Source organism: Verticillium dahliae, genomic scaffold (genome assembly GCF_000150675.1).
Source record: "Verticillium dahliae VdLs.17 supercont1.9 genomic scaffold, whole genome shotgun sequence".
NCBI classification, from domain to species: Eukaryota; Fungi; Ascomycota; class Sordariomycetes; order Glomerellales; family Plectosphaerellaceae; genus Verticillium; species Verticillium dahliae.
The window spans coordinates 411,989-434,599 of NW_009276929.1; the positions used below are offsets into that span (position 1 = coordinate 411,989).

Sequence of the window (22,611 nt, forward strand, 5' to 3'; positions counted from 1 at the left end):
CGGAAGGCCCGGGATGCCCCCCCACGTGCGTGTCGACGGCGAAGCTCTCGCGCCGGAGACAGAACAGCAGCACGCAGCTGGCCGTCTTGGGGCCGACGCCCTGGAAGGCGAGGAGCTCGCGCATGGCCTCGTCGTCGGTCCGGTCGAACATGTGGTCGAGCGAGTAGGCGCCGTAGCGGGCCTTGGCCTGGGCGAGGATGCCGAGGATGACCTTGCTCTTGACGGCGGCGAGGCCGCCGCACTTGATGGCCTCCTGCAGCTTCGGGGCGCCGCCGGCGGCGATGGCGGCCCAGGCGTCGCTGCCGCCGTAGACGGCGTCCATGCTGCGCTTGGCGCGCGTCGAGTTGGCGTCGCTCGTGTTCTGGCTGAGGATGGTGCGCACGAGAGCGTCGAGCACCGAGGGCGAGTCGCCGCAGCCGGCGCGCGAGGTCGGCGCCTTGACCGTGTCGGGCCGCGTGCGGGCGCCGTGCAGCGAGGTGAGGATGCGGTGCGCGAGCTTGGCTTCCTCGGCCGTGGGGTGGGCAAAGTCGGGGAAGGGGGATTTGGCTGAGAATTGAGCAAAGGCCTTGAGCTTCTTGGCTTGGAGGGCGTTGGGTGATGCCCCTGATGGAGAGACGTTGGGTTTGGCTGCCGGTGCATCGTCTTCGGAGGGGTCCTTCTTGACGCGCTTGGCAGGCGTTGCTGGCAGGGCATCGTCGTCGTCGTCGTCTTCCGTCTTGATGCGCTTGGAGCTTGCTTTGGTGGATGACTTGGTAGTCTTCTTGCGTTTCGATGGCTTTTCGTCGGTGGGCTCGGCCTTGATGTTAGCCCGCCTGGCTTGGCTGCGGAGAGGCGAAGTAGCTTTGGGCGTGCTGGTGGCGGCAGCTTGCCGTGCGCTGGCTCGAGTGACCCGGGACATGGTGATTGCTGGCGTTCCTGAGCATGCAGTGGAGGTGAGTGACGCTTCGCAGTCTTTCAGAGGCTCGTCCGAAGCGACCGAGTACAAACAATGAAGAACGAAGAATCGATGAGATGACAGTCTGATGAGATGACAGTCTGATGAGATGACAGTCTGATGAGATGACAGTCTGATGAGATGACAGTCTGATGAGATGGACTCGGTTGCGAGGACATGCGATGCGCCAGTGAAGGCGAGTGGTGATGTCACGACAATCTAGGACGACCTGGGCTGGGCCCGTGCTAAAGAGCTCACACACGTGGCGTTGAGACGTCAATGGGGGAATGCAAACCGTGTGAGATGATTGTCCGATGAAGAATGAAGAATGCTTCGGCGATGGGGGTTGGTGCGCTGTAGATGGGGGGTGTCGAAAAGTGGTCATGACATGGAAAGGTGCTTTCTTCTGTCGAGGTCCAAAAGCTCGTCGTCGCTGTCACCATCACGACCTGCGCCACCAGTGGCGGAATCACCAGCCACGCCGCCTCCGTCTACAACATGAACCCTTGACCTTGATATAGGATCTACACCACTCTCTGACCAGACATGGTTGATCATTTGCTTACTTGGCTGAAAATTACTTGACTGAAAATTACTTGACTGAAAATTACTTGACTGAAAATTACTTGACTGAAAATTACTGGACTGAAAATTACTTGACTGAAAAGATTTCTACCTGACTTTGAAATAGCCCCTCCAGAGGCTCTGCAGCAAGTCTTCGGGGTCGTACTTTTGCGATACCTCTCGCAGCCTCTGGTGGTTCTCCTCGCCGTAGCTGCCGAATACATCTTGTGTTCTGCCGGCATAGTTGATGTACTTGTATCCATTCCTCTGCCCTCGCGCTTCGGCTCTTGTTTCGATATCCTCGATCAACTCCTTTGCCTTTTTCTCCATGAAGCAGTCCAACTTGTCACTCGACCAGGTCGCCATGACATGGATCAAGACGAGCGGTCCGTCACCGACATGCAGCCCCAGTGCGTTGCCTCCGTTCTTCTGCATCTCTTTGAGCACGTTGGTCGAGATGGGCTGGAAAGCAATCTGTGGAACAACCGTGTCGCCAGCCTCCTCAGCCGCCGCCAGCAACGCCTCGACATGGGCATCCCACTTGGGCAGCGTCTCGAGGAGAAGCAAGTCATCCCCCGCATCGCCAATCGAAACCGTCGTATCCCACCACGTCTTGCGGAAGCCGTATCGATCCGAAATGGCCTCCAGGTGCGTCGAGACCGGCGCCACGGTCGTCGTGTTCGAAATCTGGCCACGCAGCCGCACGAACCCCTCCAAGACATCCGGCACCGCCCCGTCGGCCGCCGCCTGCGTCGCAGCATGCGTGAGGTGGTACAGCGACGCCAGCACAACGTCCCCGCCAACCTGCGGCGCGTGGGCCAGCACGACAAACACGTGCGCGTCCCTGTCCAGCGGCAGCACGTCCCGCGCGACGAGCGTCAGCTGCGCCAGCACGCCGCCGCTCTCCGTCCCCGGCCAGAGGAGCGCCCGCCCCCAGAGGTCGCCCTGCGCAAAGGCGTCGACGTCGAACCGCGTCACGACGCCGAAGCTCGACCCGCCGCCGCCGCGGAGCGCCCAGTACAGGTCCTCGTTCTGCGTCGGCGTCGCGAGCACAATCTCGCCCGTCGCGAGCACCACCTCGTACGTCTGCACGTTGTCGCACGCCCAGCCGTGCTGCTCGGAGAGGAACGAGATGCCGCCGCCGAGGAGCAGGCCCGCGACGCCGACCTCGGCGACGCGGCCGCCCACGACGGCGAGGCCGAGGGGGTCCAGCTTCCTCGTCACGTCGATCCAGCGGTTTCCCGGCCCGATGGAGACGGTCTTGCGGCTCGCGCTGACGGTGACGTCGTTGAGGGCCTCGAGGCTGATGGTGACGCCGCCCTGCATGTTGGAGCCCCCCGCGAACGGAGTGTGGCCGCCGCCTTTGACGGAAAACTTGGTGCGCAGCGATGTGAGTATCTTGAGCCCTGTCGATACGTCTGCGGTTGAATTGGGGAGGAGAAAGCAGGCTGGTCGGACGGCGGATTGACGGTTCGACCAAAACGTGTTGGAGACGTCGTATGCTTCTGTCTGCGGGTAAGCTACCCTGCCGGGAAGCGCTTTATCGAGCGCCTCGCACTACGTATGGAGGTCAGTATGCGGTATCGCAAGTCGACCTCAGGAAGACGGACTGCGGGGGCTCCCTGGTCATATTCCTGGCATGGCACGAGGACGGCCAGCCCAAGCCAGAGAAGAAAGGTGGTCAAGAATGGGCGATGCATAGTTTCGATGGATCTCAGGAACATTTGCTTCACCTGATCTGAGTTCGATGGCTGCTTCTGGCAGTGAGTACGTCGGTACTGACGAGTGGGTTGAGACTTGGCTACCCAAGGTACTTATAGTCGCCTTCGCGTTGTCCACCGAGCTGAACTCGATGGCGGGGCGAAGAATACTTTGCCAAGTACCGACGAATAAGCAATATGGGAGCCTGATTCTATACGTACAACCACCGCCCGCGTGATGACTCCAAATCACTCAATCCGATGGAGGATCAGCGAGGCCACGGCACGTCTGTCTGTGATCCGGGCCAGCCGCGTGCATGAATGCAACAGTCGGACGCCGGACTACTGCACGGCTGAATCCTTTACCCCTCAGCTACACTTTGGCAAAGCCATCTGCCTGCTCATCCCTCGGGGCACGAGAATGACATTTTCGTGTTTCATCGAGCACATTCTGGGGTAACACAGCATCTCATGGCGCCGCACGCATCGCAATGGGCCAAGACAAGCATCACGAGGAGACGAAAATCACGACGTGGTTCATGCTCACATCAGCAATGGCGTATTCCGCTATCCGAGGATCAGCACGTGTTTCCCTGGGCAATTCGTTCCAATGAAGAGACAAACAACGCTCAAGGCTATAATTCACCCTCATGACCAGAGTAGAGAATCCACCAGGATGCCAGCAGAGCTCACACGTCAACGCCATGGAACCAATCCCGCTTGCCGTGCGCAACGACAAGACCGTACACGGGCGTCAGAACAACCTTCAACCCCGGAACGATCTTCCTCGTCCACGCGCTGTCGGTGAACTCCATCATCCTCTTCAGGTCCAGATCCCCCGAAAACTCATGCAGCGCAAGGTACGTCGGCGGCCGCGGCGCCTCCTCGTTCTCGGCCGCCAGCCCCTTGAGCGCCCTGGACTGCGCGTTCGACCGTGCGTACGCGAGCTCGAAGCGGGTCGTGCGCAGGAATCCTGCCCATTGCGACATTCTCTCCAGGTGCTGTTCGCGGTTTGATGACTCCGGTCAGCTCTCTGTGCCATATGCTTACAAAATGTGAGGGGCGAGTCCAAGGCTCGGGTTCGGATCATGCACAGTGATGTACGTACCTCTTCGCGATACCACCGATCGAGTTCCTCAGGGGAAACATCAGAGCCCAGCTCGACCTGTGCCGAGAGAATGGTCTTCGTGTGGCCTTGATTCCTCAAACGGTCAGCTGCATTCTACACTGTCCCGAGGATAAGGAGGGGACACACACCAGGCCCCTTGTTCGTGGGGTCATACACCTGCGTGAGCTTGTAATACCGCACGTCAATCTCGGCAACGTCGTAGACGGGTCCGCCGCCAGGCAGCAGGTCGCTGTGGACGCGGATACCCTTGAACTCGTCCGTCTGCATGAAGGCCATGTCGTCCAGGGGATACATGGCAAGAAAGGGCCTCTCGGCGCTGGGGTCGACGTCCTTGTAGCGGAAGGCTGTCTTCATGGCGCTCGTCTCGAGAATCTCGGCCATGTGGTCGTTGTCGTACCAGTCCATGTACTGCTCCTCGTTGATGAGATCGGGGCGGGCGATTTTCGAGTTGACGTAGAGGATGCCGCGGCCGGCCATGGGGTGGTCTTGCGCCATGCTGGTGGTTGGGGGTAGGACAGGAGTTTCGGGTGGTCCAGAGTGTTATGGCAACGTTGATCTTGAGTTTGAGGAACGGCGACTGAGATTTGCTGTGTGAAGACCATTTTGAAGTCGTCGTGACAGCCGTGTCGGGTATCTTTTCCCTTGCCGAGCGTGAAGGTCTCGTCAACGGTCTTCCCAAAAGCGGTTAAGCCAGGGCGGGGTAAACATCTTCTGGATGATGGGATGCAGGGACAATTCTAGCACAGGGTCAGACGATGAGAAGACTGATGAGGCTTGAATCCAGAGACGTCTGGCGACTTGAGATCGTGGATCAATAGCGAGTAGCGCCTGAATCAGTGGGCTTCTGCTCTTGGTCTGCTCGACGCTCAGCGAGCTGTCGCCCACTAGGACTTGTCTCAAGCGAAAGCCATTGTGCTGGCCACACTGTCTCATCGTCGCGGATGTCTGTCTCATGATCTGGGACTATTGAGAGAAGTCTTAACATGGACATGAATGCTGGCTGTCTGCTCACCGCCGACTCATGTTCTTCCAGCAGCTCAACTTGATCACCCCCAGGATGAACGACCACGGGCATTAATGGCAATGTGCACCCGGCCAACGCCAGCATGCAGAAAGCACTGATCCTCCCACCAAACCCGATTGCCGGTTCCGAAGGCCAGCCCCAGCCGCTCATCGATCGGGGCCCCGGGGCATTCGCCAAAGTCGGCAAAGCGCGGCCTGGCGGCCTCGAGCTGGGCGCCGATCAGCACACGCTGCCGACTTGGCAGGGCGAAGACACTGCCCGATGAAGACCTAATGTCGTCACCACTCAGTGATGTCTCTTGGAGACGACTCGCTTTTGCCAGCCTTTTAGCTCGCACCTCGGCCTTCTCAAGTGTGCGAGCTGGATTGGCATGATCATAGTGAGGTGTCTTTGAGAAAATAGTCTAGCAATTGATGCCGTATAAGTAGCCTGGGCTGAAGCAATTGCATGTTCGTGATGGCGCAGTTGTAGACGACATCAAACAAACAGCAGCAGAAACGCCAGCAGATTCCAGCACACACACCACACAGCCAGCCATGCGCTCCTTCGCCCTCCTCCCCCTGGCCGCGGCCGCCCTGGCCTCGTGCCAGAACGACACGACGTCGCCGGCGCCCGCCGTGCCGAATGTCGTCCCCTCCCTGTGGGACGGCGAGTGCTACTACCCGACCGGCGACATCGGCTTCGGTCTCGAGTCCTACCTCGGCCGCTGGTACCAGGTCGCCGGCACCCTGGCGCCCTTCACCGGCAACTGCAAGTGCATCCGCGCCGAGTACTCCCTCAACGACAATGGCACCGTCAAGGTCAACAACACGTGCGAGGCCGCCGGTCGTGCCGTCAACATACTCGGCACCGCGTCCCCCGCGGATCCGGGCTACGGAGCCAAGGGTGTCTTCCGGGTGCAGTTCCCCGGTCAGCCGGGGCCCGAGTGCGCGGGACCGAACTACATTGTTCAGGGTAAGGCGATCGTGCCCGGTCTGGACCGTGAGAGGTGGCGTGCTGACGAGGCCAGACTACACGGGCGACTTTGCCATTGTGCAGTCGAGCAACTTTTCGACGCTGTTCATCCTCAGCAGGGAGCAGCAGGTCGAGGGCGACGTTCTGGACGTGAGTCAATAGGAAAGTCGGTGGCTGGGAGGACGTCTTATGCTAACGCGGTGCAGGCCTGGATCGACAGGGCGGGCTTGCTCGGCTCGAACCTCGACAATGTCATCAAGAACGACCAGACGGAGTGCCAGTTCAACTAAGGCACTCGGGCTGAAATGGGAGCCATGTATGAGATGGAGGGCCGTGCCTGTGCTTGTGCCTGTCCGATCATAGACGTAATGACCAGTAGTTCATCGAGAATCTGCAGAAATGCCATCCTCGACGCATGCGTCACAAGTGAGACCTCTTTTTAGGACGAACCTAGGTCTCAAGTGCCCCGATCCCTGGGGTCTGTTCCCCGGAGCTCCCCCCCCGGAGAGCCCCCCTCCCTCCCGAGCTTTCTGGTCAGCTCGAGTGCCAGCTCCGACGATGAGGGTCGAGACCGAAGAGGGACGAATGAGACACATCAATTGGGACGCATCGCGCAAAGAAGCTTCGTTAGACCCCGCGATCCAGCACGATCCGCAAGCCACTTATGCAGGGGCTCCCCATGACGACACGACTCGTCGCCGAGACACAATGACGCCGTCATGATCGCGCCAGCTCTACGGCGCCGCAACCGGCGCGCGCACAGCATGGCCCGTCCGTGTGCCATCCGTGTGCCAGAGGTGCGACGGCCAGGCACAGGGCTGGCGCGCCTCAGATTGTAGCTGGCGCTGGGGGAGAAGCATTAAAGTGTAGCAGAGGTTCATCTTACGTTTGCCTCCTGACCTGTTTTCCTCATCAACTCATCGCCCTAGGAGTTTATTCAGGTTACAGGTCACCGAAGCACGACACCCACCCTACGGACAGACAAGTACAGACGAATAAGTGAGACGGAAAAAGAATCGAAAATGGTCAAGCCCAAGGAAGAAGTCATCTCCGAGTTCAACTCGCTCGTCAACATGACAGCCTCGGACCTCGAAACCTGGCTCAAGTCCGACGACGCCAACAGCGCCGGCTGGCCGAAGGACGATGCCGACGGCGACGGCGAGACGGTGGGCCACGACAGCGGGCGCAAGATTGTCGAGATCCTCAAGGCGAACCCGGACCGGAAGGAGGACAAGTACACGGACGAGCAGGTGGAGCACATGCGCAAGGTTGTCGCATACTGGTATGTCCCCCCCCGTTTCTTTTCTCTTTTCTCAAAGAGAAGATGCGGTTATTGATGGCAGTGGCAGCAAGCGGCATCTGGCGCAGGAGGCCAAGGGCAATGAGGAGAAGACGGATGAGGAGGTCAAGAAGACCAAGTCGTATGCTTCGCTGAAGAACTGGGGCCATGACTTCCTCAAGGCTGAGGGACGAGACGGCGGTAGCGACAGTAAGAAGCAGGGCAACAAGAAGCAGGGCAACAAGAAGCAGAAGGACAAGAAGGAGAACGACAAGGAAGAAGATGCTGAGATGGAAGAGGCCGATGAAGATGTTCAAGAGGAAGATGCCGAGGAGGAGGACGAGGACGAGGGCGACGACAAGGAGGACGGAGACGCCAAGGCGGGCGACAAGCGCAAGAAGACGAGCGCACAGAACGGCGCCAACAAGAAACGAGAGACACGACAAGGCAAGGGATCCACGACGAACGGCAACGCCAAGAAGAATGGTGACGACAAGGGAGACGAGGAAGCTGAGGAAAAAGAAGAGGACAACGAGGAATACGTCGAGGACGAAGGTGACGACGATGATAACGAAGAGGAAGGAGGCGACGGCAAGGGCAAGTCTAACGGCGGCGGCAAGCCGAAGAAGGGGCCGAAGAAGGGCGACACGGTCTCGTGGAACTGGGGCGGTGGCCAGCCCGAGGGCAAGGTGCTCGATGTCAAGGGCGAGGAGTAAGTCTGTTCTGTCCGTGTGATTTGCAACGCCAGAACTAACAGCGACAGCACGTCCATCACGACGAAGAACGGCAACCAGGTGACGCGGAAGGGCGACGCTGAGGACCCGGCTGTGGTGATCGACGCTGGGAAATCAAAGGCCATCAAGTCGGCTCATGAGCTCAACTGATGTTCTTTGCTTGGTTCATGTAAAAAGGGTGATGATAGTTTTTTGTCTGGATTGAGTCTAGTATTGGGAATTGACGTGTTCTATCCGTCTGTAGAGTCGATGTCGCTGTGGGAGTAACTATATTCCCTGCTAAAAACACCTTGTCACGATCATAAATCCCACGTTAAGTCATTCCTATATTTCAATAACTCGTATTGTAAGATCATCAGCGTAACCTTCCTAATGGGATCGCTCTCCGGATAGATGCTCTCCAAGAACTTCTTCGCATTCTCCTCGTCATCAGCAAATAGGTGAACCACACACCAACTTCTTCAGCGTCTCGCCGAGTCACTAAAACAACGAAAAGTCCCTAGACTCATCAACCCGAAAGATTTCGAGCATCTCAATCTCCTCGTCGCGATATTCTCGACGAAATGGCCCATGTTCTTCGGCACGATGTCCACGTCGCGGGCCCGTAGTCAAAGATGCTCGCCATGCTCTCGGCCGCAAAGACGGTGACGCGCGCGCGGCCGCGGAGGAAGGACCACTCGCCGGCGTTGGGGTGCCAGTGCATCTTGCGCAGGGCGCCGGGCCGGCCGTAGGGGCCCCTGTAGCCCGGGGTGTAGGGGTTGTTGACCTTACGGGGCCGCTGTCGCCGCGTGGTGCGAAGGCGGTGGTTGTGGTGACATCTGGGCTGACCATGGAAAACAGTACGTACCCGCTAGATGACCAGGCAGGGGCACAGGGGCACCGCGTCTGAGCTCTGGTGGGGTTTCCAGCGAGCGTCAGTGCATGTCAGCGAGGCCTGGGACCAGGACGGCCCAGGGATTAGGCGGTCAGGGGGTAAAAGCCAGGCGGTCAGGGGGTCATAGCCAGGCGGTCAGGGGGTAATAGCCCCCCTGGGGGATGGTGGGGTGTCTTGGGCAGACGAGCCACTAAGCGTGCTCAATTGACCTGTGGTACTGCGACGACGACGTCATTTGGCACAGCTTGATGGTTACCCAGCACTGCTTCGACCCGCTGCGGCACGATCCAAGACGGCGCATCGTCGGCCAAGCTGACTCGACTTGGCTTGTTTGCCGGGCGCCAAAGCGTATCCCCTCCAGAGGAATTTGTCTATTTCTCTCTGCTGTCTCGTCGTTGCTGGTCGAGAAAGACCAAGGAAACAGACTCTCAAGCTGCCATTCGTTTTGCTCGCTTTGCAGACTCCAACTTTTTGTGGCGGAGGCCGAACAGCAGCCTTTTGCTGGGCACCTCTCGCGATGCCGACGCCGCTGCCTCGACCACGGCCTCGCGCCTCAAGACCCATCTGACCACCTCCGTCAGCCGCAAGCACACCGACCTCGTCCTCCTCGCCTGCTACATCATCACGGGGCCTCCTCGACAGCGCGTCGAACCAGATCTGGGGCTCCTTCGTGTCGATGCAGACAGGCAACACCCATCTACATCGGCCTCGGCCTCGCAGCGCCGCGCGAATCGACGCGCTGGATCAAGTCGTCCGTCTCCCTCGCCGCGTTCTGCCTCGGCTCCCTCGTCTTCTCGCGCTTCCACCGCGGCTTCCCGGCCCGCCGCCGCTGGGTCCTCGCCGCCTCCTTCGCCGCCCAGCTGGCCCTGCTTCTGGCGGCCAGCCTCATCATCTCGCTCGGCCCGCGGCGGCGGCGGCGGCCGGCCGACGACCTGTCGTGGGACGTGCTGGCGCCCATTGCGCTCGTCGCCTTCCAGAGCTGCGGCCAGGCCGTCACGAGCCGCGCCCTCGAGCGCAACGCCCTGACGAGCGTCGTCCTGACGAGCATCTACACCGACCTCTTTGGCGACGCGCGCCTGTTCGGCGCCGACAACGGCGAGAGGAACAGGCGCGTTGCGGCGCCGCTGCTGCTGCTCGGGGGGGCCGTCGCTGGCGGGCTGTTTGCCGGGAGCGAGATTGGCATTGCTGGGGCGCTGTGGGCGGCGGCGGTGCTCAAGCTTGTGCTCGTGGGGGCGTGGCTCGTCTGGCCGGCCGAGTAGGAGGCAGTACGGGACTGTTGGAACGGGGGACTGTCGATTGAGACGGAGGAAATGTTTGTTCGAGATGTCTCGCTAGATGGGGAGGCCTTGACAGCTACACGCCATGACGCTTGCTGTGCGTCATGGCATATACTCTACACTAGTAGCATGGTCAATTCGCAGACTTGTTTTCGGTGCTCCCCTCTATTTTTTCTCATCTTGATACTTTTTGTTTCTTTCGTTCACTGTACAAATTGAAAGAATAAAAAGCCTGGAGAACATCTGCAGCTGCCGAGGATCACGCCCAACGTCGCGGCCTCGGCCTGCGGTGCGGGGGAGGGGTCACTGGCGCGAGCCTGTCAGCGGGCAAGGCCCCTGAAGCATGAGATCTCGGGCGGTTTATTGCCCCGATTGGGTGATCGCCCCAACAGACCCTGGGCCCGTTGGGGTACCTCCAATGCTCCTGCTCCTGCTAAGCCCCTGCTCGCTCCTGCTCTGCCCCTGCTCGCTCCTGCTACCCGCTATCTGCTCCCCTGGACGGCAGGCGCTGCTGTGAATACCCCTTCTGGAAGATGAGCTGCTGCCTGATCACGTAAGCCTCCAACATCTTCATCAACCTCTCTTCATCAACCTCTCTTCATCAACCTCTCTTCATCAACCTCTCTTCATCAACCCCTCCTCGTTCTTCCCATCACCATCTCCTCCCCTCCTCCATCAATCCACTTACTGTAGCCTCCTCGTCTTCCCCTTCGCCCTTTCGGCCTCACCGCAAGCCTCGGCATGGCGTCACCCCGCGATGTGCCACTCCATCCGGCCCAGCCCCCGAGCGTGGAGCTTCGGCTCCAAGCCCCCTTGACGCCCTAGCGCCCCGGCGCTTTCACCGTCTTGGGTTTGGCACCACACAGTTGGCGATGCCGCCTCCGACGCCCTCTCCACCGATCCCCGTCTCAGAATGGGGACGGGACGCGGCCGAGCATATTTAAGACAAGCTTTCCTCGGCACAAGCTATGTACTGCCTGCTTCCTCTTTCTGTTGAGCCCTGGATCCACGACGTTTGATCCACGACGGACATAGACCAATATCTGGACGACAAGACCAACACCTTGGACAACTAGACGAACGACCCATCCCTGTCTACCACCTCGCCATCCCACCATCACCGCTACCATGTCTGAGAGCCTGCGTGTCGTCCTCGCCGAGAGGCCCAAGGCTGAAATCATCCCCGGCCAGACCTTCAAGACGGAGAAGCAGCCCATCCCCCGCGAGCAGGATCTCAAGGATGGCGAGGTCCTCGTCGAGAACCTCTACCTCAGTCTCGACCCCGCCATGCGTGGCTGGTTGAACGGTGCGTTTGTCGTCATGGCTCCCACCTCTGACTTGATGCTCCTCCAAGACGCTGACACGCTTGTTCCCCGCAGACAAGCGTCTACCTGCCCCTGTCAGATTGGCGAGACGATGCGTGGAGCCGCCGTCTCTCGTATTCTCGCCTCCAAGTCTGACAAGGCCGCCGCTGGCGATATCATCCCGACCTACGCTGGCTGGGCTGAGCACGCCATTCTGCCGCCCGCCGCCATCCAGCCCGCCGCTGCCTACCCGCCCATCTCCCACCCCACCGACTACCTCTCTGTCCTCGGCACCACCGGCCTGACGGCCTACTTTGGCATGCTCCATATTGGTGAGCCCAAGGCCGGCGAGACCGTCGTCGTCTCTGGTGCGGCCGGCGCTACGGGCAGCGTTGCCGGTCAGCTGGCCAAGATTCGCGGCGCCCGCGTCATTGGCATTGCCGGCTCCGACGACAAGTGCAAGTGGTTGACTGACGACCTCGGCTTCGACGTCGCCATCAACTACAAGGACCCTGATTTCCGCAAGAAGTTCAAGGAGGCCACTCCCAACTTTGTCGACGTCTACTTTGACAATGTTGGCGGTGCCGTCCTCGAGGCCGCCCTCGACCGCGCCAAGGAGCACGCCCGCTTCGTCATCTGCGGCGCCATCAGCCAGTACAACACAGCTACGCCAGCCGGCCCCAGGGTACGTCGTGTCTCACCGCACTTTGTGGCGCAAGCCTCGCTCCTACGGCGTCGTCGCGTACTGACAATGTGCAGAACTACACGCAGATCATCACCATGCGCATCAAGATGCAGGGCTTCATCATCCTCGACTTCGCCAAGGAGTTCCCCCAGGCGCGCAAGGACCTCGCCCAGTGGCTCGACGAGGGCAAGATCAAGCGCAAGGACACGATCGTGCAGGGCGGCCTCCAGGTCGCCGAGCAGGCCCTCGTGGACCTGTACAACGGTATTAACACGGGCAAGATGATTGTCGAGATCAAGAACCCGGCGCAGGCCAAGCTCTGAGGAAGGATGGATGAGACATGTGAAGCATGAACTGAAAAGAGTGATACCAGGCCCAAAGAAGAAGGGCTGCATACCCGAATAAGAATGAGACCAAACCACAACCGTCCCAACCATCAAGAGATCGCCGTGAGATCCCCGTGTCGGGCCTAACAGATTCAACAGCCCACATGTGCGGGTGAGACACTATTGTCCGCCCGGCGAGTTGACACGAGACCGGCGTCCTGACACGAGACCGGCGTCCTGACTCGAGACCGAATGACAGCGAGCCACTCACCGCACCCGCCGATCACTTTGCCTGCCATGCGCGGTGATGTAACACTCTCGCGTCTCCCGGCCTCGGCTCTTGGCCGCATCGGGAACCCGCCGCCGGTGGACATGCATTGGGCCCGGCAGTTTGTAGCAGGATGGGCAGTGATGAGCACAACCTAGTTTTACACACATCGGACATCACCCCGCCCTGCCGTCTTTCCCTCCGCAAATTGACCAGTCGGCCGCTCCGCCTCGTCGCATCACCCCGCACTCATGTCCACCCAATGTCACGGTTCGTCCGGCAGTCGTTTCGACGGTCAGCACCAGCGCGTGTCGCCTGTCTTACCTGTCGAAGAGAGGTTTAGGCCGCTCGCCTTTTCGCGTGTCTGAGACTGTGATCGCCGCTGTGGCCTTTGTGCCGTCGTCTGCCAGCCCTTGTTCCTAGGTCTGCGTGTCTTGCCTTGATGCATGTCTTTCCGTTGGACGCATGTCTTCGCGCAAAGTCGGGATCTTGGCTGCTGAGGCCTGAAGACGACGCGGTGCTGTAAAGAGGTTCGATCATGTCGATCTGACCGGAGGAGGTAGGATGACGGCCTCGTCGGGCGGCACTCGTCCCTCGGTTGTGAGGCGCCTTTGCAGGAGACGTATCAGACTCGTGACGAGTATAAAGGCGTCTTGACTGCAGAAACCATGGCAGCCGTTGTCGTTGGCAACTGGTTCTCGCCTCTCCAGATTTTCTAGAGCTTCCGCCGTCGACCCCATCATGCGCTCTGCCATGTCCCATTTTGGCCTTCGGGCCCTACTATTCTGCCTCGAGGGCGCTTCAGCTGAGTACCAGCTTGGCTGGAACCATGCGCCCGTCCAGAAGGACAATGACGCCGTTTCGAAAAACTTTGAGGACGTCGACGTGGAGCTCCTCTCGCCAGCCTTCCTCGACCCTGAGACCATCCCTGACGGCTTCGCCAATGGGACAGCAGGACCGACAAGTGATGCCACGCTTGGTAGGCGTTCTGGTCGCCAGCTTGATCTGCCATCCTGGCTAACATCTGTAGACTTCTTCATTCGCAACCTCACTCTGCACAATTCCTGGATGAACTACCAAGTTGTCCCGTTCCTGTCAGAAGAAGGCCGTACCTTTCCCCACGTCTTCCTGTCCACGTCGAAGGATGCGTCGGCCGCCAACTCATCGGACAAATTACGCGTGTACATCCAGGGCGCCATCCACGGCAATGAGCCTGCCGGTGACCAAGGCATCCTTGCGCTTCTCGGCAAGCTGGATGCGAACCAGACGTGGGCCTCACATCTGTTGGAGCGTCTCGACATTCTCGTGCTGCCACGATACAACCCCGATGGCGTCGCGTACTTCCAGCGCGAGCTGGCCACCAATATTGACCCCAATCGAGAACACACCAAGCTTGTGCGGCAGCAGTCGCGCGACATCAAGAGATTCGTCTCCAGATTCAATGCTCATGTCGTGATTGATATGCACGAGTACACTGCATCCAACGTTTTCGGCGGAGTCTACCGACACAGTTCAGACGTCCTCATCGGTTCGGGTCGCAACTTGAACACACATGCCGCTATTCGCAATCTGACCGAAGATCTGTTCTCCGCGGGCGCTGCCGAGCGACTGGAGGCTGCGGGATTCCGGGTCAACCCGTATGTCACAGGTCCCGTAAACGAGACAGTCGGATCGCCCATCGTCTTCGAGGAGGCCGTCACCAGTCCCACCAGCGGCCGAAACGCCTACGGCCTGACGCAGGCCGTCGCTATTCTGTGCGAGGCGCGCGGTATCCGGCTGGCGGACCAGCACTTCCAACGTCGCACCGCCAGCTCGCTGACCATGCTAGAAGCACTCCTCGACATTGCACGCGACAATGTCCATGACGTGCTCGCGACCCTTCAAGACAGCATCGACGACTTTATCCACAGCAACGCCGATATCGTCCTGTCCGACTACCAAGAGAGCACGAACCGCACCTTCGCCCTCGTCGATACGCGTAACGGGTCCATCGTCGACGTCCCCATCGAGTTCCTCTCCTCGTCCCCGGCGACCGCGAACCAGACCCGCTCCCGCCCGGAGGCCTACCTTATCCCGCGCAACCGCGCAGACATTGCCGACCGCCTCGCGCTCCAGGGCGTCGACATCGAGACGCTCGCCTACGCGTACGCCGGCACCGTCGAGGCCTTCAACGTCACTTCGTCCCACTTCGAGGCCGAGCCGTACGAGGCCCTCATCCGCAACAGGGTGACGGTCGCGGCGAGCGACAAGGTCGTGCATCTGCCCGCCGGCAGCTTCCGCGTCAGCACGCGGCAGAAGAACGCGGCGCTCGCGTTCGTGGCGCTCGAGCCCGAGGTCGCCGAGAGTTTTGTGACGTTTGGGCTCATTCACGTGGAGGCTGGGGATGAGTATCCCGTCTTTCGCGAGGTTGCGTCGTCCCGAACGTGAATGGGCGAGGCGTTTGTCGTTGTTTTCGGGTTCCTTACGTAGTGTAATGATAATGCATACATCTCATGGTTATGATGCATACAGCCATGGTCCGTCAACACGCTCTTGACCAGCTCTCGAGCTTGATGTTTTCGTGACGAGTATGCTCCCCTCGGCAGGCCGGCGAGCTCGCGTCCACGACGGCGACGCCCAGACCAGGACGAGCCCGCCCAACGTCCAGATTGGGATCCTGATGCTCTGGCTGGCGCTGAGGATTCTCCAGTAGAACGGCAGCGTCGACCGCTTTGCGGTTGCTAACGTGATGGTGTGGACGATTTCGAGACGAAGGGAGCCGTTGCACGCCTTCTTAGCCTCGGAGGTACGATAGCCTACGATTCAGTTCGTTGGTATTCGGGACAACATGCGCTCCGCTGAGCCGTAACACTGCAAACGCTACTATGTTCTCCAGGAACTATTGATGCCTCTCTTCGAGCCGGCTAGACGTGACATATTCCGCATTGGATGTGAAAGCGGAGAGCTTTATCGTTCAACTACCTATTCTACGACACACTAATCCCTTCACAGTTACCAAACCTAACTCGGAATTTACCTCGCAGGTGTACTATCTTCATAAGTCCTTGCTTGCCTCAACAATTTTAAGCAATACTCAGGCCCTCAAAATAATGTATTAATTTTCAAGCGTTACTAAGGCCGCGTTATCAGGCTCACGGCTCGTGCGAAGCAACGATACAACCCCAGGGACATGAACTGGCAGGTACGCTGATTATACGTGACCGCGCAAGATGAAGTCTCTGGCAGATCCACAACAATATGCAGCAGTATGACTATGTTGGCGTATCGAGAGCTACCAAAAAGATCCTTTATCGACATGTGTGCAGTGAAAGTTGACAAGGCGTCCCCATGATTCGACCATCTATCTAGTTGCGCAATCATAGACAACGCAAGCGGCACAATTCGCACTCTTCAACAATCGGCACCTGAGTGTCATACCCAAGCCCCATGTATCACAAGGTTCGGGGCATGTTGTGCGGCACTCGGTACTCGAGCAGTGAAAACATCGGCCCGTCTCAACTCGCCATGTAGCTTGAATTGGTATTGAATTGCTGGGTGATTCTTAATCGCAGAATTCGGGGCCATGGCAAAGATGGCCAATCTAGCTCCCTCTCAGAACTTTCATCCAGAGCCCTTGTATCCTACCGTTTGTGAAACTTCAGATGATATAAAGACTTGTTTAACCCGAACCGACTCGCACGAGTCCTAACATGCCGTCTCATCCAACCTCGCATCGGTTTCCGCGACCAGGGTCGTCAAGCTTGATCCCCCAGCACCCTACATACCCCCAGCATCGCGGACATAGCTCATCACTCCAAAGTCAGCCAACGCACCTCCAACGTACATTCCAAAATGCGGGGTTTCTCTTTCCTCGCCCTGTCGCACGCAGCCATGGCCCATCCAGTGAAGGAGTTCCGTCTGCCGACCATCGTCTTCATTCCCGGCGCTTGGCACGGCCCGTGGGCTTTTGATACGGTCCGCAAGAACCTGGAGAGTCACGGATACCCAGGCTCGGCAACGACACTGGCCTCGCTCGCCAATCTCGACTCCGATGGGGGCATGTATGAGGACGCAGCAAGCATCCGCACCGAGCTTGAGGGGCTCATCGAGCGTGGAAACGAGGTCGTTGTGGTCGCACACTTGTATGGAGGCGTACCGTCCTCTAATGCTGTCAAGTCCTCACTGTCACGGACACGGCTGCAGAGGGAAACAATGGAGGCGCGGTAATATTCGCGTGCTTGGCCTCGTTCGCCCATATCTGCTGGAATGCGCCTCGAAGATGATGTTGGCGGCGGCTATCCTGACTGGTAGAACATCACTGTAAGTTTAGTCTCTCCGGTATTCGATCCCACGGCTGCTGCTTTCGATGACTCTAACACGGGCAATGTTAGGATGGCTTCCCATCACCTGTCAGAGCGTTGGGTAGAACAGAGTGAAGAGGTCTTCCATACGTGGTCCGCAGGTGATAGAATATGGGTAGGGGGTTGGAATACATCCCAACTTTGGCCCTCCGCAGCCTATATATATACATTTCTCGTAGCCCCTAGCCCCTGACCGACCCCCTGTATGGCGGCTCCGCAGGGTCGCCTGACATCACCTCTGCGCCCTTGAGCAATATTTTACGCAGATGTCGAACCTGCTGCAGCTACTTGCGCCTCTCGTCTTAAGCTCCAGCCGCTGAAGACGGTTCAGGACAAATCAGCTTTCGAGACGAGTCAAAGACTTCAAGTTGGATACACCTTTACAGAGAAAAGCCAGGCCATTGCTGTTGAGGTATGTTAACCTTGATTGAGCCTCTAGCCCGCTCCTTTATTGACTCGCTGTCAACAGGCTCAAAGGGGCATGGTATCCCAGTTCCCGGCCGGATCGTTCACTATCAACCTGAACACCAGCCACTCGCCGTTCCTGAGTCAACCCGTTGCACTCGCGGATGCTATTGACCAATCTGTGAAGCATACTGCCACTAACACGTCTGTTTGATAGTTGGAAATGAGATGGACCTAAGTAACTGACGTTTATTTAGTTAGATAAAAACCGCAGAACGCGACTGAAGTGAATAAAGCGCATTCCGATAACTTGGAACTAGAAGGGCCAAAATGAGCCAGTATCAATACATTATAGAGCAAGTATTCTTTCCCACAGTCTATATCCACTTCCCGGCTCCTCAGGTCTTTTGTTTTGTTTCGGAGACCATGGCGAGTTTACTGTAAGTGGCGCGAAGCTCACAAAGTGGCTTTTCCTCAAGCCAGAATGGCTTCAAAGTGCGGAGGAGAGTTTTCGAATCGTACATGCGCTTATCAACTTCATCGTAGTTCAATTCTGCGTTGTCAAAGACCAACTTGAGCCATGCTGAAGGCTGTTTCCAGATGCAAAGCTCATCCAGGATATTTCTCAAGTCGCAGACTCACTAGGCGGACTGGTTCGCCGTGACGATCCGATCAGTCAAATCTAACCGCAGGCTCAACCAATAACTGGAATCCGGTCCTTGTAGACACTAAGTGTTCTGGGCCTTCTACAGTGTTTGCAGAGTGCAGATTGCTCCTTTCTGGCATGAAGTCACCAGCTTCGTCGTTGAGAGTTCTGGCCCTAGGCTTCTCTGCCTCTCGGAAGCGGACTCCATCAGTGAAGACGCGGATCCGTCCAGCGGACAGCAGACAAAGCTTCTCCAACCAGACAGTCGGAACAGCCCCTTCGAAGCAAACTCTTCTCAAGCTAGGTTGTCGAGAAATGCCCTCCAGCCAAGACGGCTGTGAGTAAGCCTCGGAAGTAAGTTCCGCGATTTCGTCATTTAAACTGCCATCTCGTCGCACCCGCTCCTCGATCAGTCTAGCTTCCTCGAGTTCTTGACGAAATTCATTCTTGTTGAACTCCAGATCGAGATGCTCGATGTTGCAGCTGCGCTTTAGGATATGGCCCAGGAATCTGCTCCACAGAGGCGAGACCATGTCGCGGTGTGCGTTCCCAACGATGAGTGAGATGCGGAGGATGCGCTCCCATCGTAGATGCCCATGGCATATGAGGCTGATGCGCGAATTGAGATGGTGTTGCTCGTGCACAACCAGTTCGGTAAATGCGAAGGGACTCATTTCCGAGTGCATCTTCTTGCAGGTGGACATGACCGCAGGCAGAGAGGGCGTCTCATGGGACGATGATCTGAAGAGGACTTCGGGATATTCTGTCGGGCTCAGATTTTCAAAGTCAATGTCGTCGCGGCACATGATGCATAACCTCTGAATTTGCTCGCGGATCTCTCCTGGTAGTCGAAAGAAGGGCGACTGGCTTTGGGCGTGCACGGTTGCCATTGTGCGTTGATCTGTGTGCCTTTCAATCGAGTCAAGTGGTGATGTCGAGATGGCAGCACAGCGTACAACTTGGTCACCAGCCCTAGATTTTATGGTGCTGGAAGGTCCAAACTACATTGGCTGCCTCTCCCATTCTTGACCGCATCTTTGGCCAAGCCCAGCATGCGCAACACCCCGTCGAATGTGACCGTCTGTGGGATTTAGGTGCTTGGGGCCACTGTTGCCTAAAATACTGCATGTCAGTTGATGTACCCCTGAATATGCAGCCCGATCCTGAGTTCTCGTCGGCTGCCGCCATGCTTTATTGAGCCCTGCATGTCAGATCTCAGGAAGCCTAGAAGTCAGCCTACCCTGGGCAGCCAGTCACAAATGGACGTCGGCAGAGATTTAGCGATGGTGATAGCAGTGCTGAATATTCATTTTCAATCAAAATGCAATCAGGAAAAGTAGACTAGCGAACTACACGGCTTAGCTTTGTAACACTCGCTAAAGCTTTCCAAGACCTCGATTGCGTCCGTTGGGGGCGCGAATATCAAGAGGCACAAGAGTCAACATGCTCGTAGCTAGACGGCCTCTCGGAATCAGGATGTGCAGAATTTGGTCAAATTTCTATTGATTATAACGGTAGCAATCACGTGGCGCCCTAGTTGATATCCTTGCTCGAGACAAGAGTGCCAAAGACATCAGCAATCTCAGCCAGAGCAACCTTCACAAGCTGCGCAGCATCCACGCCGGGAATGTCCCTGTCACCGACAGCGTCCTCGGCAACGATGACATCCCAGCCCCTCTGCGCGCCCTGCCTGGCCGTCGTCGAGACGCAGACGTGAGCCTGCAATGTGTCAGCAACGTTCCACGACGAGCTTTCCATCTCGTTGATAGACTCACCATGTACCCGACGAGCACAATCTTCTTCTTGCCGGACTTCTCCAGGATCTCCTGAAGGTTGGTGTCGGCGAATGAACCGGGGTGGTGCTTCGTCACGACAGCCTCGCCTTCCTTGGGCGTGAGCTCGTCGAAGATCTCAGCGAGCTTCGTGCCCTGCGTGAAGAGAGGGGCGCCGGCGGGCGTCTCGTGGACGACGTGGACGATGGGCGCGTTGGCGGCGCGGTACTTCTCCAGCAGGGAAGAGATGTTGGGGCGCGACGCCTCAATGTTGGAAATCTTGAGCTTGCCCTCGGCGTATTCGCCCTGGGCGTCGATGATGACGAGGACACTGTCCTGGGTGGAGGCCGTGGACGGCGGCACGCCGAGCATGGAGCGGAATGAGGACATGGTGAACGTTGCTGAATCTGGCACAGGCAATCCTTGATTGTATGTTATTTGATGAACAGGAATCCTTCAAATCACGGCGCTCCCTCGAGTTTATATCACTACAGCGGTGTCGTTCGGTTTCGGACTTAGCTGGTAGATGGCCCGATGCTACCCCGCAAGCCCCTCCATGGTCGGCGATGAGGTGCTGGTCAAGGTGACGCGCCACACGCACATGTTGGAGGCGTTTCTCCATGTCGGGATGCCCAGTCATTACAGGATTGGTTCGTGACAATGGGGGGAATTCCGCTAATGTCACGCTTCGGTAGTGGGCAAGTCGATGGCAGTTGGCACCATTCCTAAACAGGCGTCATAACCCGAGCTCTGCGTCAACCTCCAGGGCCCATCTCGAGTGCCCCTCTGCGTATCGTCAGCAGAGAGCTCCTTACTAACTCGGCAGTCGAGCTTTGAAATACACCCGCGAAAGGTTCCTTGTGTCATATGCTTACCGAGCCCGCGGGTCGGCAGAGGCCCATGGGTTTCGGTGTTCGGGCCATGACTCTGACTTGGGATGCGTCACCGACTGGCCCTGTCCGGCAAGGCTCCAGGGCGTTGCCTCTTCAGAGTACAAATGGAAGACAGCAGAACAACTTATAGGGCTGAAATAAGATCTCGCAATGTTGTACTGATTTTCCGATAATGTTGTCTCTTTCGAAATAGCTGACCAATCCCATGGCCCTGAACATGTGAAGGTTTCTTCCGGGTGTCAAGCCATCAACGTCCTAGCAACCATTGCGAATCATATCGTACATTGAAAGCCATCGGCAGCCTGACGCCGAAAGCAGAAAGTATTGCAGCTCGCTATGCCTACACCTGTAGACGCTTACCATATCCCACGCCAATTGCATCTCGCATGTCTACCACTGAGTATGTCGTTTCCGCGCCAGCCTGTGGTAACGCAATGCGAACATCAGATCAGGCCACTCCTCCATCCATGGACGCTTCTCGACTACGACATGCCAACCGCGAAGCCAATGGCAGCCGCAATCACAAGCCCCCAAACGACGGGGCCAGCATCTGGCGCGTCGTTTTTCTGGACGACTGTGATTGGAGTTGCGTCGACCACACGTCTTTCGCAGCCAAAGCTCCTGTCTGCCGAGTTGGAATAGGCATGGATTACTGGCTCCTGCAGAAGAATGTGGTTTGATGCAGATCTGATGGATGGCTCAAATGGGGAGCAAATATGATATTCGAACGGGGGGCTCATTTCCTCATGACACCCCCAGAGAGTCGAACCACGGGCACCACTACCACAGTCGGCCTTAGATCCGTGCATGAGTCCAGAAAATTGACTCAATGCCATTGAAGCTGCTTTCAGACCGATACTATCCGGGCATACTGAAGTGGTAGATGGTATGCTTCTGTTCATCGTGCGCCCCCGCCCAGCGAATGGCCGGCGATTTGATTGCCGGTGTCAACGTTGAATGGCGTTTCTGTCAGCCGCTGGTAGAGTCGACACCCCAGCAACAGACGAATCCAGTGTCGTTTTATCCCTTGAGAGCGATGGCTTGTGGATAGCTGGATATAGGATCCCATCGGTCGCCCTGTTCAATGCCTCAGGTTGCGGAGCCAGAGTCGAAGGCCATCCGGACGCCGTAGAGGGGTACGGGCCGATCGGGACGTCCCGCGCGGGACTATAAGCTGAAGCTGCTGCAGTGCGTACAATTTCTCCAAAAATTGTCGAGACTGAGCTTTGACGCGGGCGAGAGATTGTCGAGGCTGGTAGACATGCCTTGCAGTGCTGCGAAAACGAAACCGTGGTTCAGGGAAGAAACATCTGCCCAGATGAAGAAAGAAAGAGACAGGACTTCTTTCGTGCGGAAAAGGCGGCAAGGAAAGGCGGACGCGTGATGGATGAATTTGACTGGACGGGTCTCCTTCGAGGAGGTGGTCAGATCGTGGTCAGCACTGCCTGAGCTACGACCTACCTGAGTTCAGGTACTTATGTCGGGAGGGCCTCATTCTGCAGC

At 57.8% G+C, this 22,611-nt stretch overlaps 11 protein-coding genes across 11 annotated transcripts in view; 6 read left to right on the plus strand and 5 right to left on the minus strand.

The window, feature by feature from the left end:
• Positions 1 to 898, minus strand: part of VDAG_05093 (base excision DNA repair protein) — a gene marked incomplete at both ends in the record, with an annotated part of 1,301 nt that extends 403 nt beyond the window's left edge. Inside the window, one exon of the mRNA XM_009654829.1 lies at positions 26 to 898. Within this exon, the coding sequence (XP_009653124.1) occupies positions 26 to 898 (873 nt within the window). The remainder of the gene's footprint in view (positions 1 to 25) is intronic.
• Positions 899 to 1,606: 708 nt separating this feature from the next.
• VDAG_05094 (FAD binding domain-containing protein) lies at positions 1,607 to 3,198 on the minus strand (the record flags this gene model as incomplete). Its single annotated transcript, XM_009654830.1, has 2 exons — positions 1,607 to 3,055; positions 3,109 to 3,198. 2 exons carry the CDS (start codon positions 3,196 to 3,198, stop codon positions 1,607 to 1,609), a joined length of 1,539 nt encoding a protein of 512 aa, XP_009653125.1.
• Positions 3,199 to 3,887: 689 nt separating this feature from the next.
• On the minus strand, positions 3,888 to 4,804 carry VDAG_05095 (uncharacterized protein; the record flags this gene model as incomplete). The annotated part of the gene is made up of 3 exons (XM_009654831.1): positions 3,888 to 4,199; positions 4,307 to 4,392; positions 4,456 to 4,804. The coding sequence occupies 3 exons, from the start codon at positions 4,802 to 4,804 to the stop codon at positions 3,888 to 3,890; spliced, it is 747 nt and encodes a 248-aa protein (XP_009653126.1).
• Positions 4,805 to 5,887: 1,083 nt separating this feature from the next.
• VDAG_05096 (uncharacterized protein) lies at positions 5,888 to 6,595 on the plus strand (the record flags this gene model as incomplete). The annotated part of the gene is made up of 3 exons (XM_009654832.1): positions 5,888 to 6,305; positions 6,361 to 6,455; positions 6,512 to 6,595. The coding sequence occupies 3 exons, from the start codon at positions 5,888 to 5,890 to the stop codon at positions 6,593 to 6,595; spliced, it is 597 nt and encodes a 198-aa protein (XP_009653127.1).
• Positions 6,596 to 7,378: 783 nt separating this feature from the next.
• Positions 7,379 to 8,468, plus strand: VDAG_05097 (uncharacterized protein; the record flags this gene model as incomplete). The annotated part of the gene is made up of 3 exons (XM_009654833.1): positions 7,379 to 7,587; positions 7,655 to 8,296; positions 8,348 to 8,468. The coding sequence occupies 3 exons, from the start codon at positions 7,379 to 7,381 to the stop codon at positions 8,466 to 8,468; spliced, it is 972 nt and encodes a 323-aa protein (XP_009653128.1).
• A 972-nt stretch (positions 8,469 to 9,440) lies between these two features.
• On the plus strand, positions 9,441 to 10,451 carry VDAG_05098 (uncharacterized protein; the record flags this gene model as incomplete). Its single annotated transcript, XM_009654834.1, has 3 exons — positions 9,441 to 9,521; positions 9,604 to 9,837; positions 9,879 to 10,451. 3 exons carry the CDS (start codon positions 9,441 to 9,443, stop codon positions 10,449 to 10,451), a joined length of 888 nt encoding a protein of 295 aa, XP_009653129.1.
• Positions 10,452 to 11,114: 663 nt separating this feature from the next.
• Positions 11,115 to 12,781, plus strand: VDAG_05099 (NADP-dependent leukotriene B4 12-hydroxydehydrogenase; the record flags this gene model as incomplete). Its single annotated transcript, XM_009654835.1, has 3 exons — positions 11,115 to 11,779; positions 11,849 to 12,458; positions 12,533 to 12,781. Exons 1-3 carry the CDS (start codon positions 11,598 to 11,600, stop codon positions 12,779 to 12,781), a joined length of 1,041 nt encoding a protein of 346 aa, XP_009653130.1. The 5' UTR covers positions 11,115 to 11,597.
• A 1,024-nt stretch (positions 12,782 to 13,805) lies between these two features.
• VDAG_05100 (carboxypeptidase) lies at positions 13,806 to 15,479 on the plus strand (the record flags this gene model as incomplete). The annotated part of the gene is made up of 2 exons (XM_009654836.1): positions 13,806 to 14,031; positions 14,083 to 15,479. The coding sequence occupies 2 exons, from the start codon at positions 13,806 to 13,808 to the stop codon at positions 15,477 to 15,479; spliced, it is 1,623 nt and encodes a 540-aa protein (XP_009653131.1).
• Positions 15,480 to 16,922: 1,443 nt separating this feature from the next.
• VDAG_05101 (uncharacterized protein) lies at positions 16,923 to 18,043 on the plus strand (the record flags this gene model as incomplete). Its single annotated transcript, XM_009654837.1, has 6 exons — positions 16,923 to 17,173; positions 17,235 to 17,351; positions 17,423 to 17,453; positions 17,724 to 17,804; positions 17,862 to 17,940; positions 18,015 to 18,043. 6 exons carry the CDS (start codon positions 16,923 to 16,925, stop codon positions 18,041 to 18,043), a joined length of 588 nt encoding a protein of 195 aa, XP_009653132.1.
• A 426-nt stretch (positions 18,044 to 18,469) lies between these two features.
• VDAG_05102 (uncharacterized protein) lies at positions 18,470 to 19,333 on the minus strand (the record flags this gene model as incomplete). Its single annotated transcript, XM_009654838.1, has 1 exon — positions 18,470 to 19,333. One exon carries the CDS (start codon positions 19,331 to 19,333, stop codon positions 18,470 to 18,472), a length of 864 nt encoding a protein of 287 aa, XP_009653133.1.
• Positions 19,334 to 19,976: 643 nt separating this feature from the next.
• VDAG_05103 (isochorismatase hydrolase) lies at positions 19,977 to 20,605 on the minus strand (the record flags this gene model as incomplete). The annotated part of the gene is made up of 2 exons (XM_009654839.1): positions 19,977 to 20,162; positions 20,219 to 20,605. The coding sequence occupies 2 exons, from the start codon at positions 20,603 to 20,605 to the stop codon at positions 19,977 to 19,979; spliced, it is 573 nt and encodes a 190-aa protein (XP_009653134.1).
• Positions 20,606 to 22,611: the final 2,006 nt, after the last annotated feature.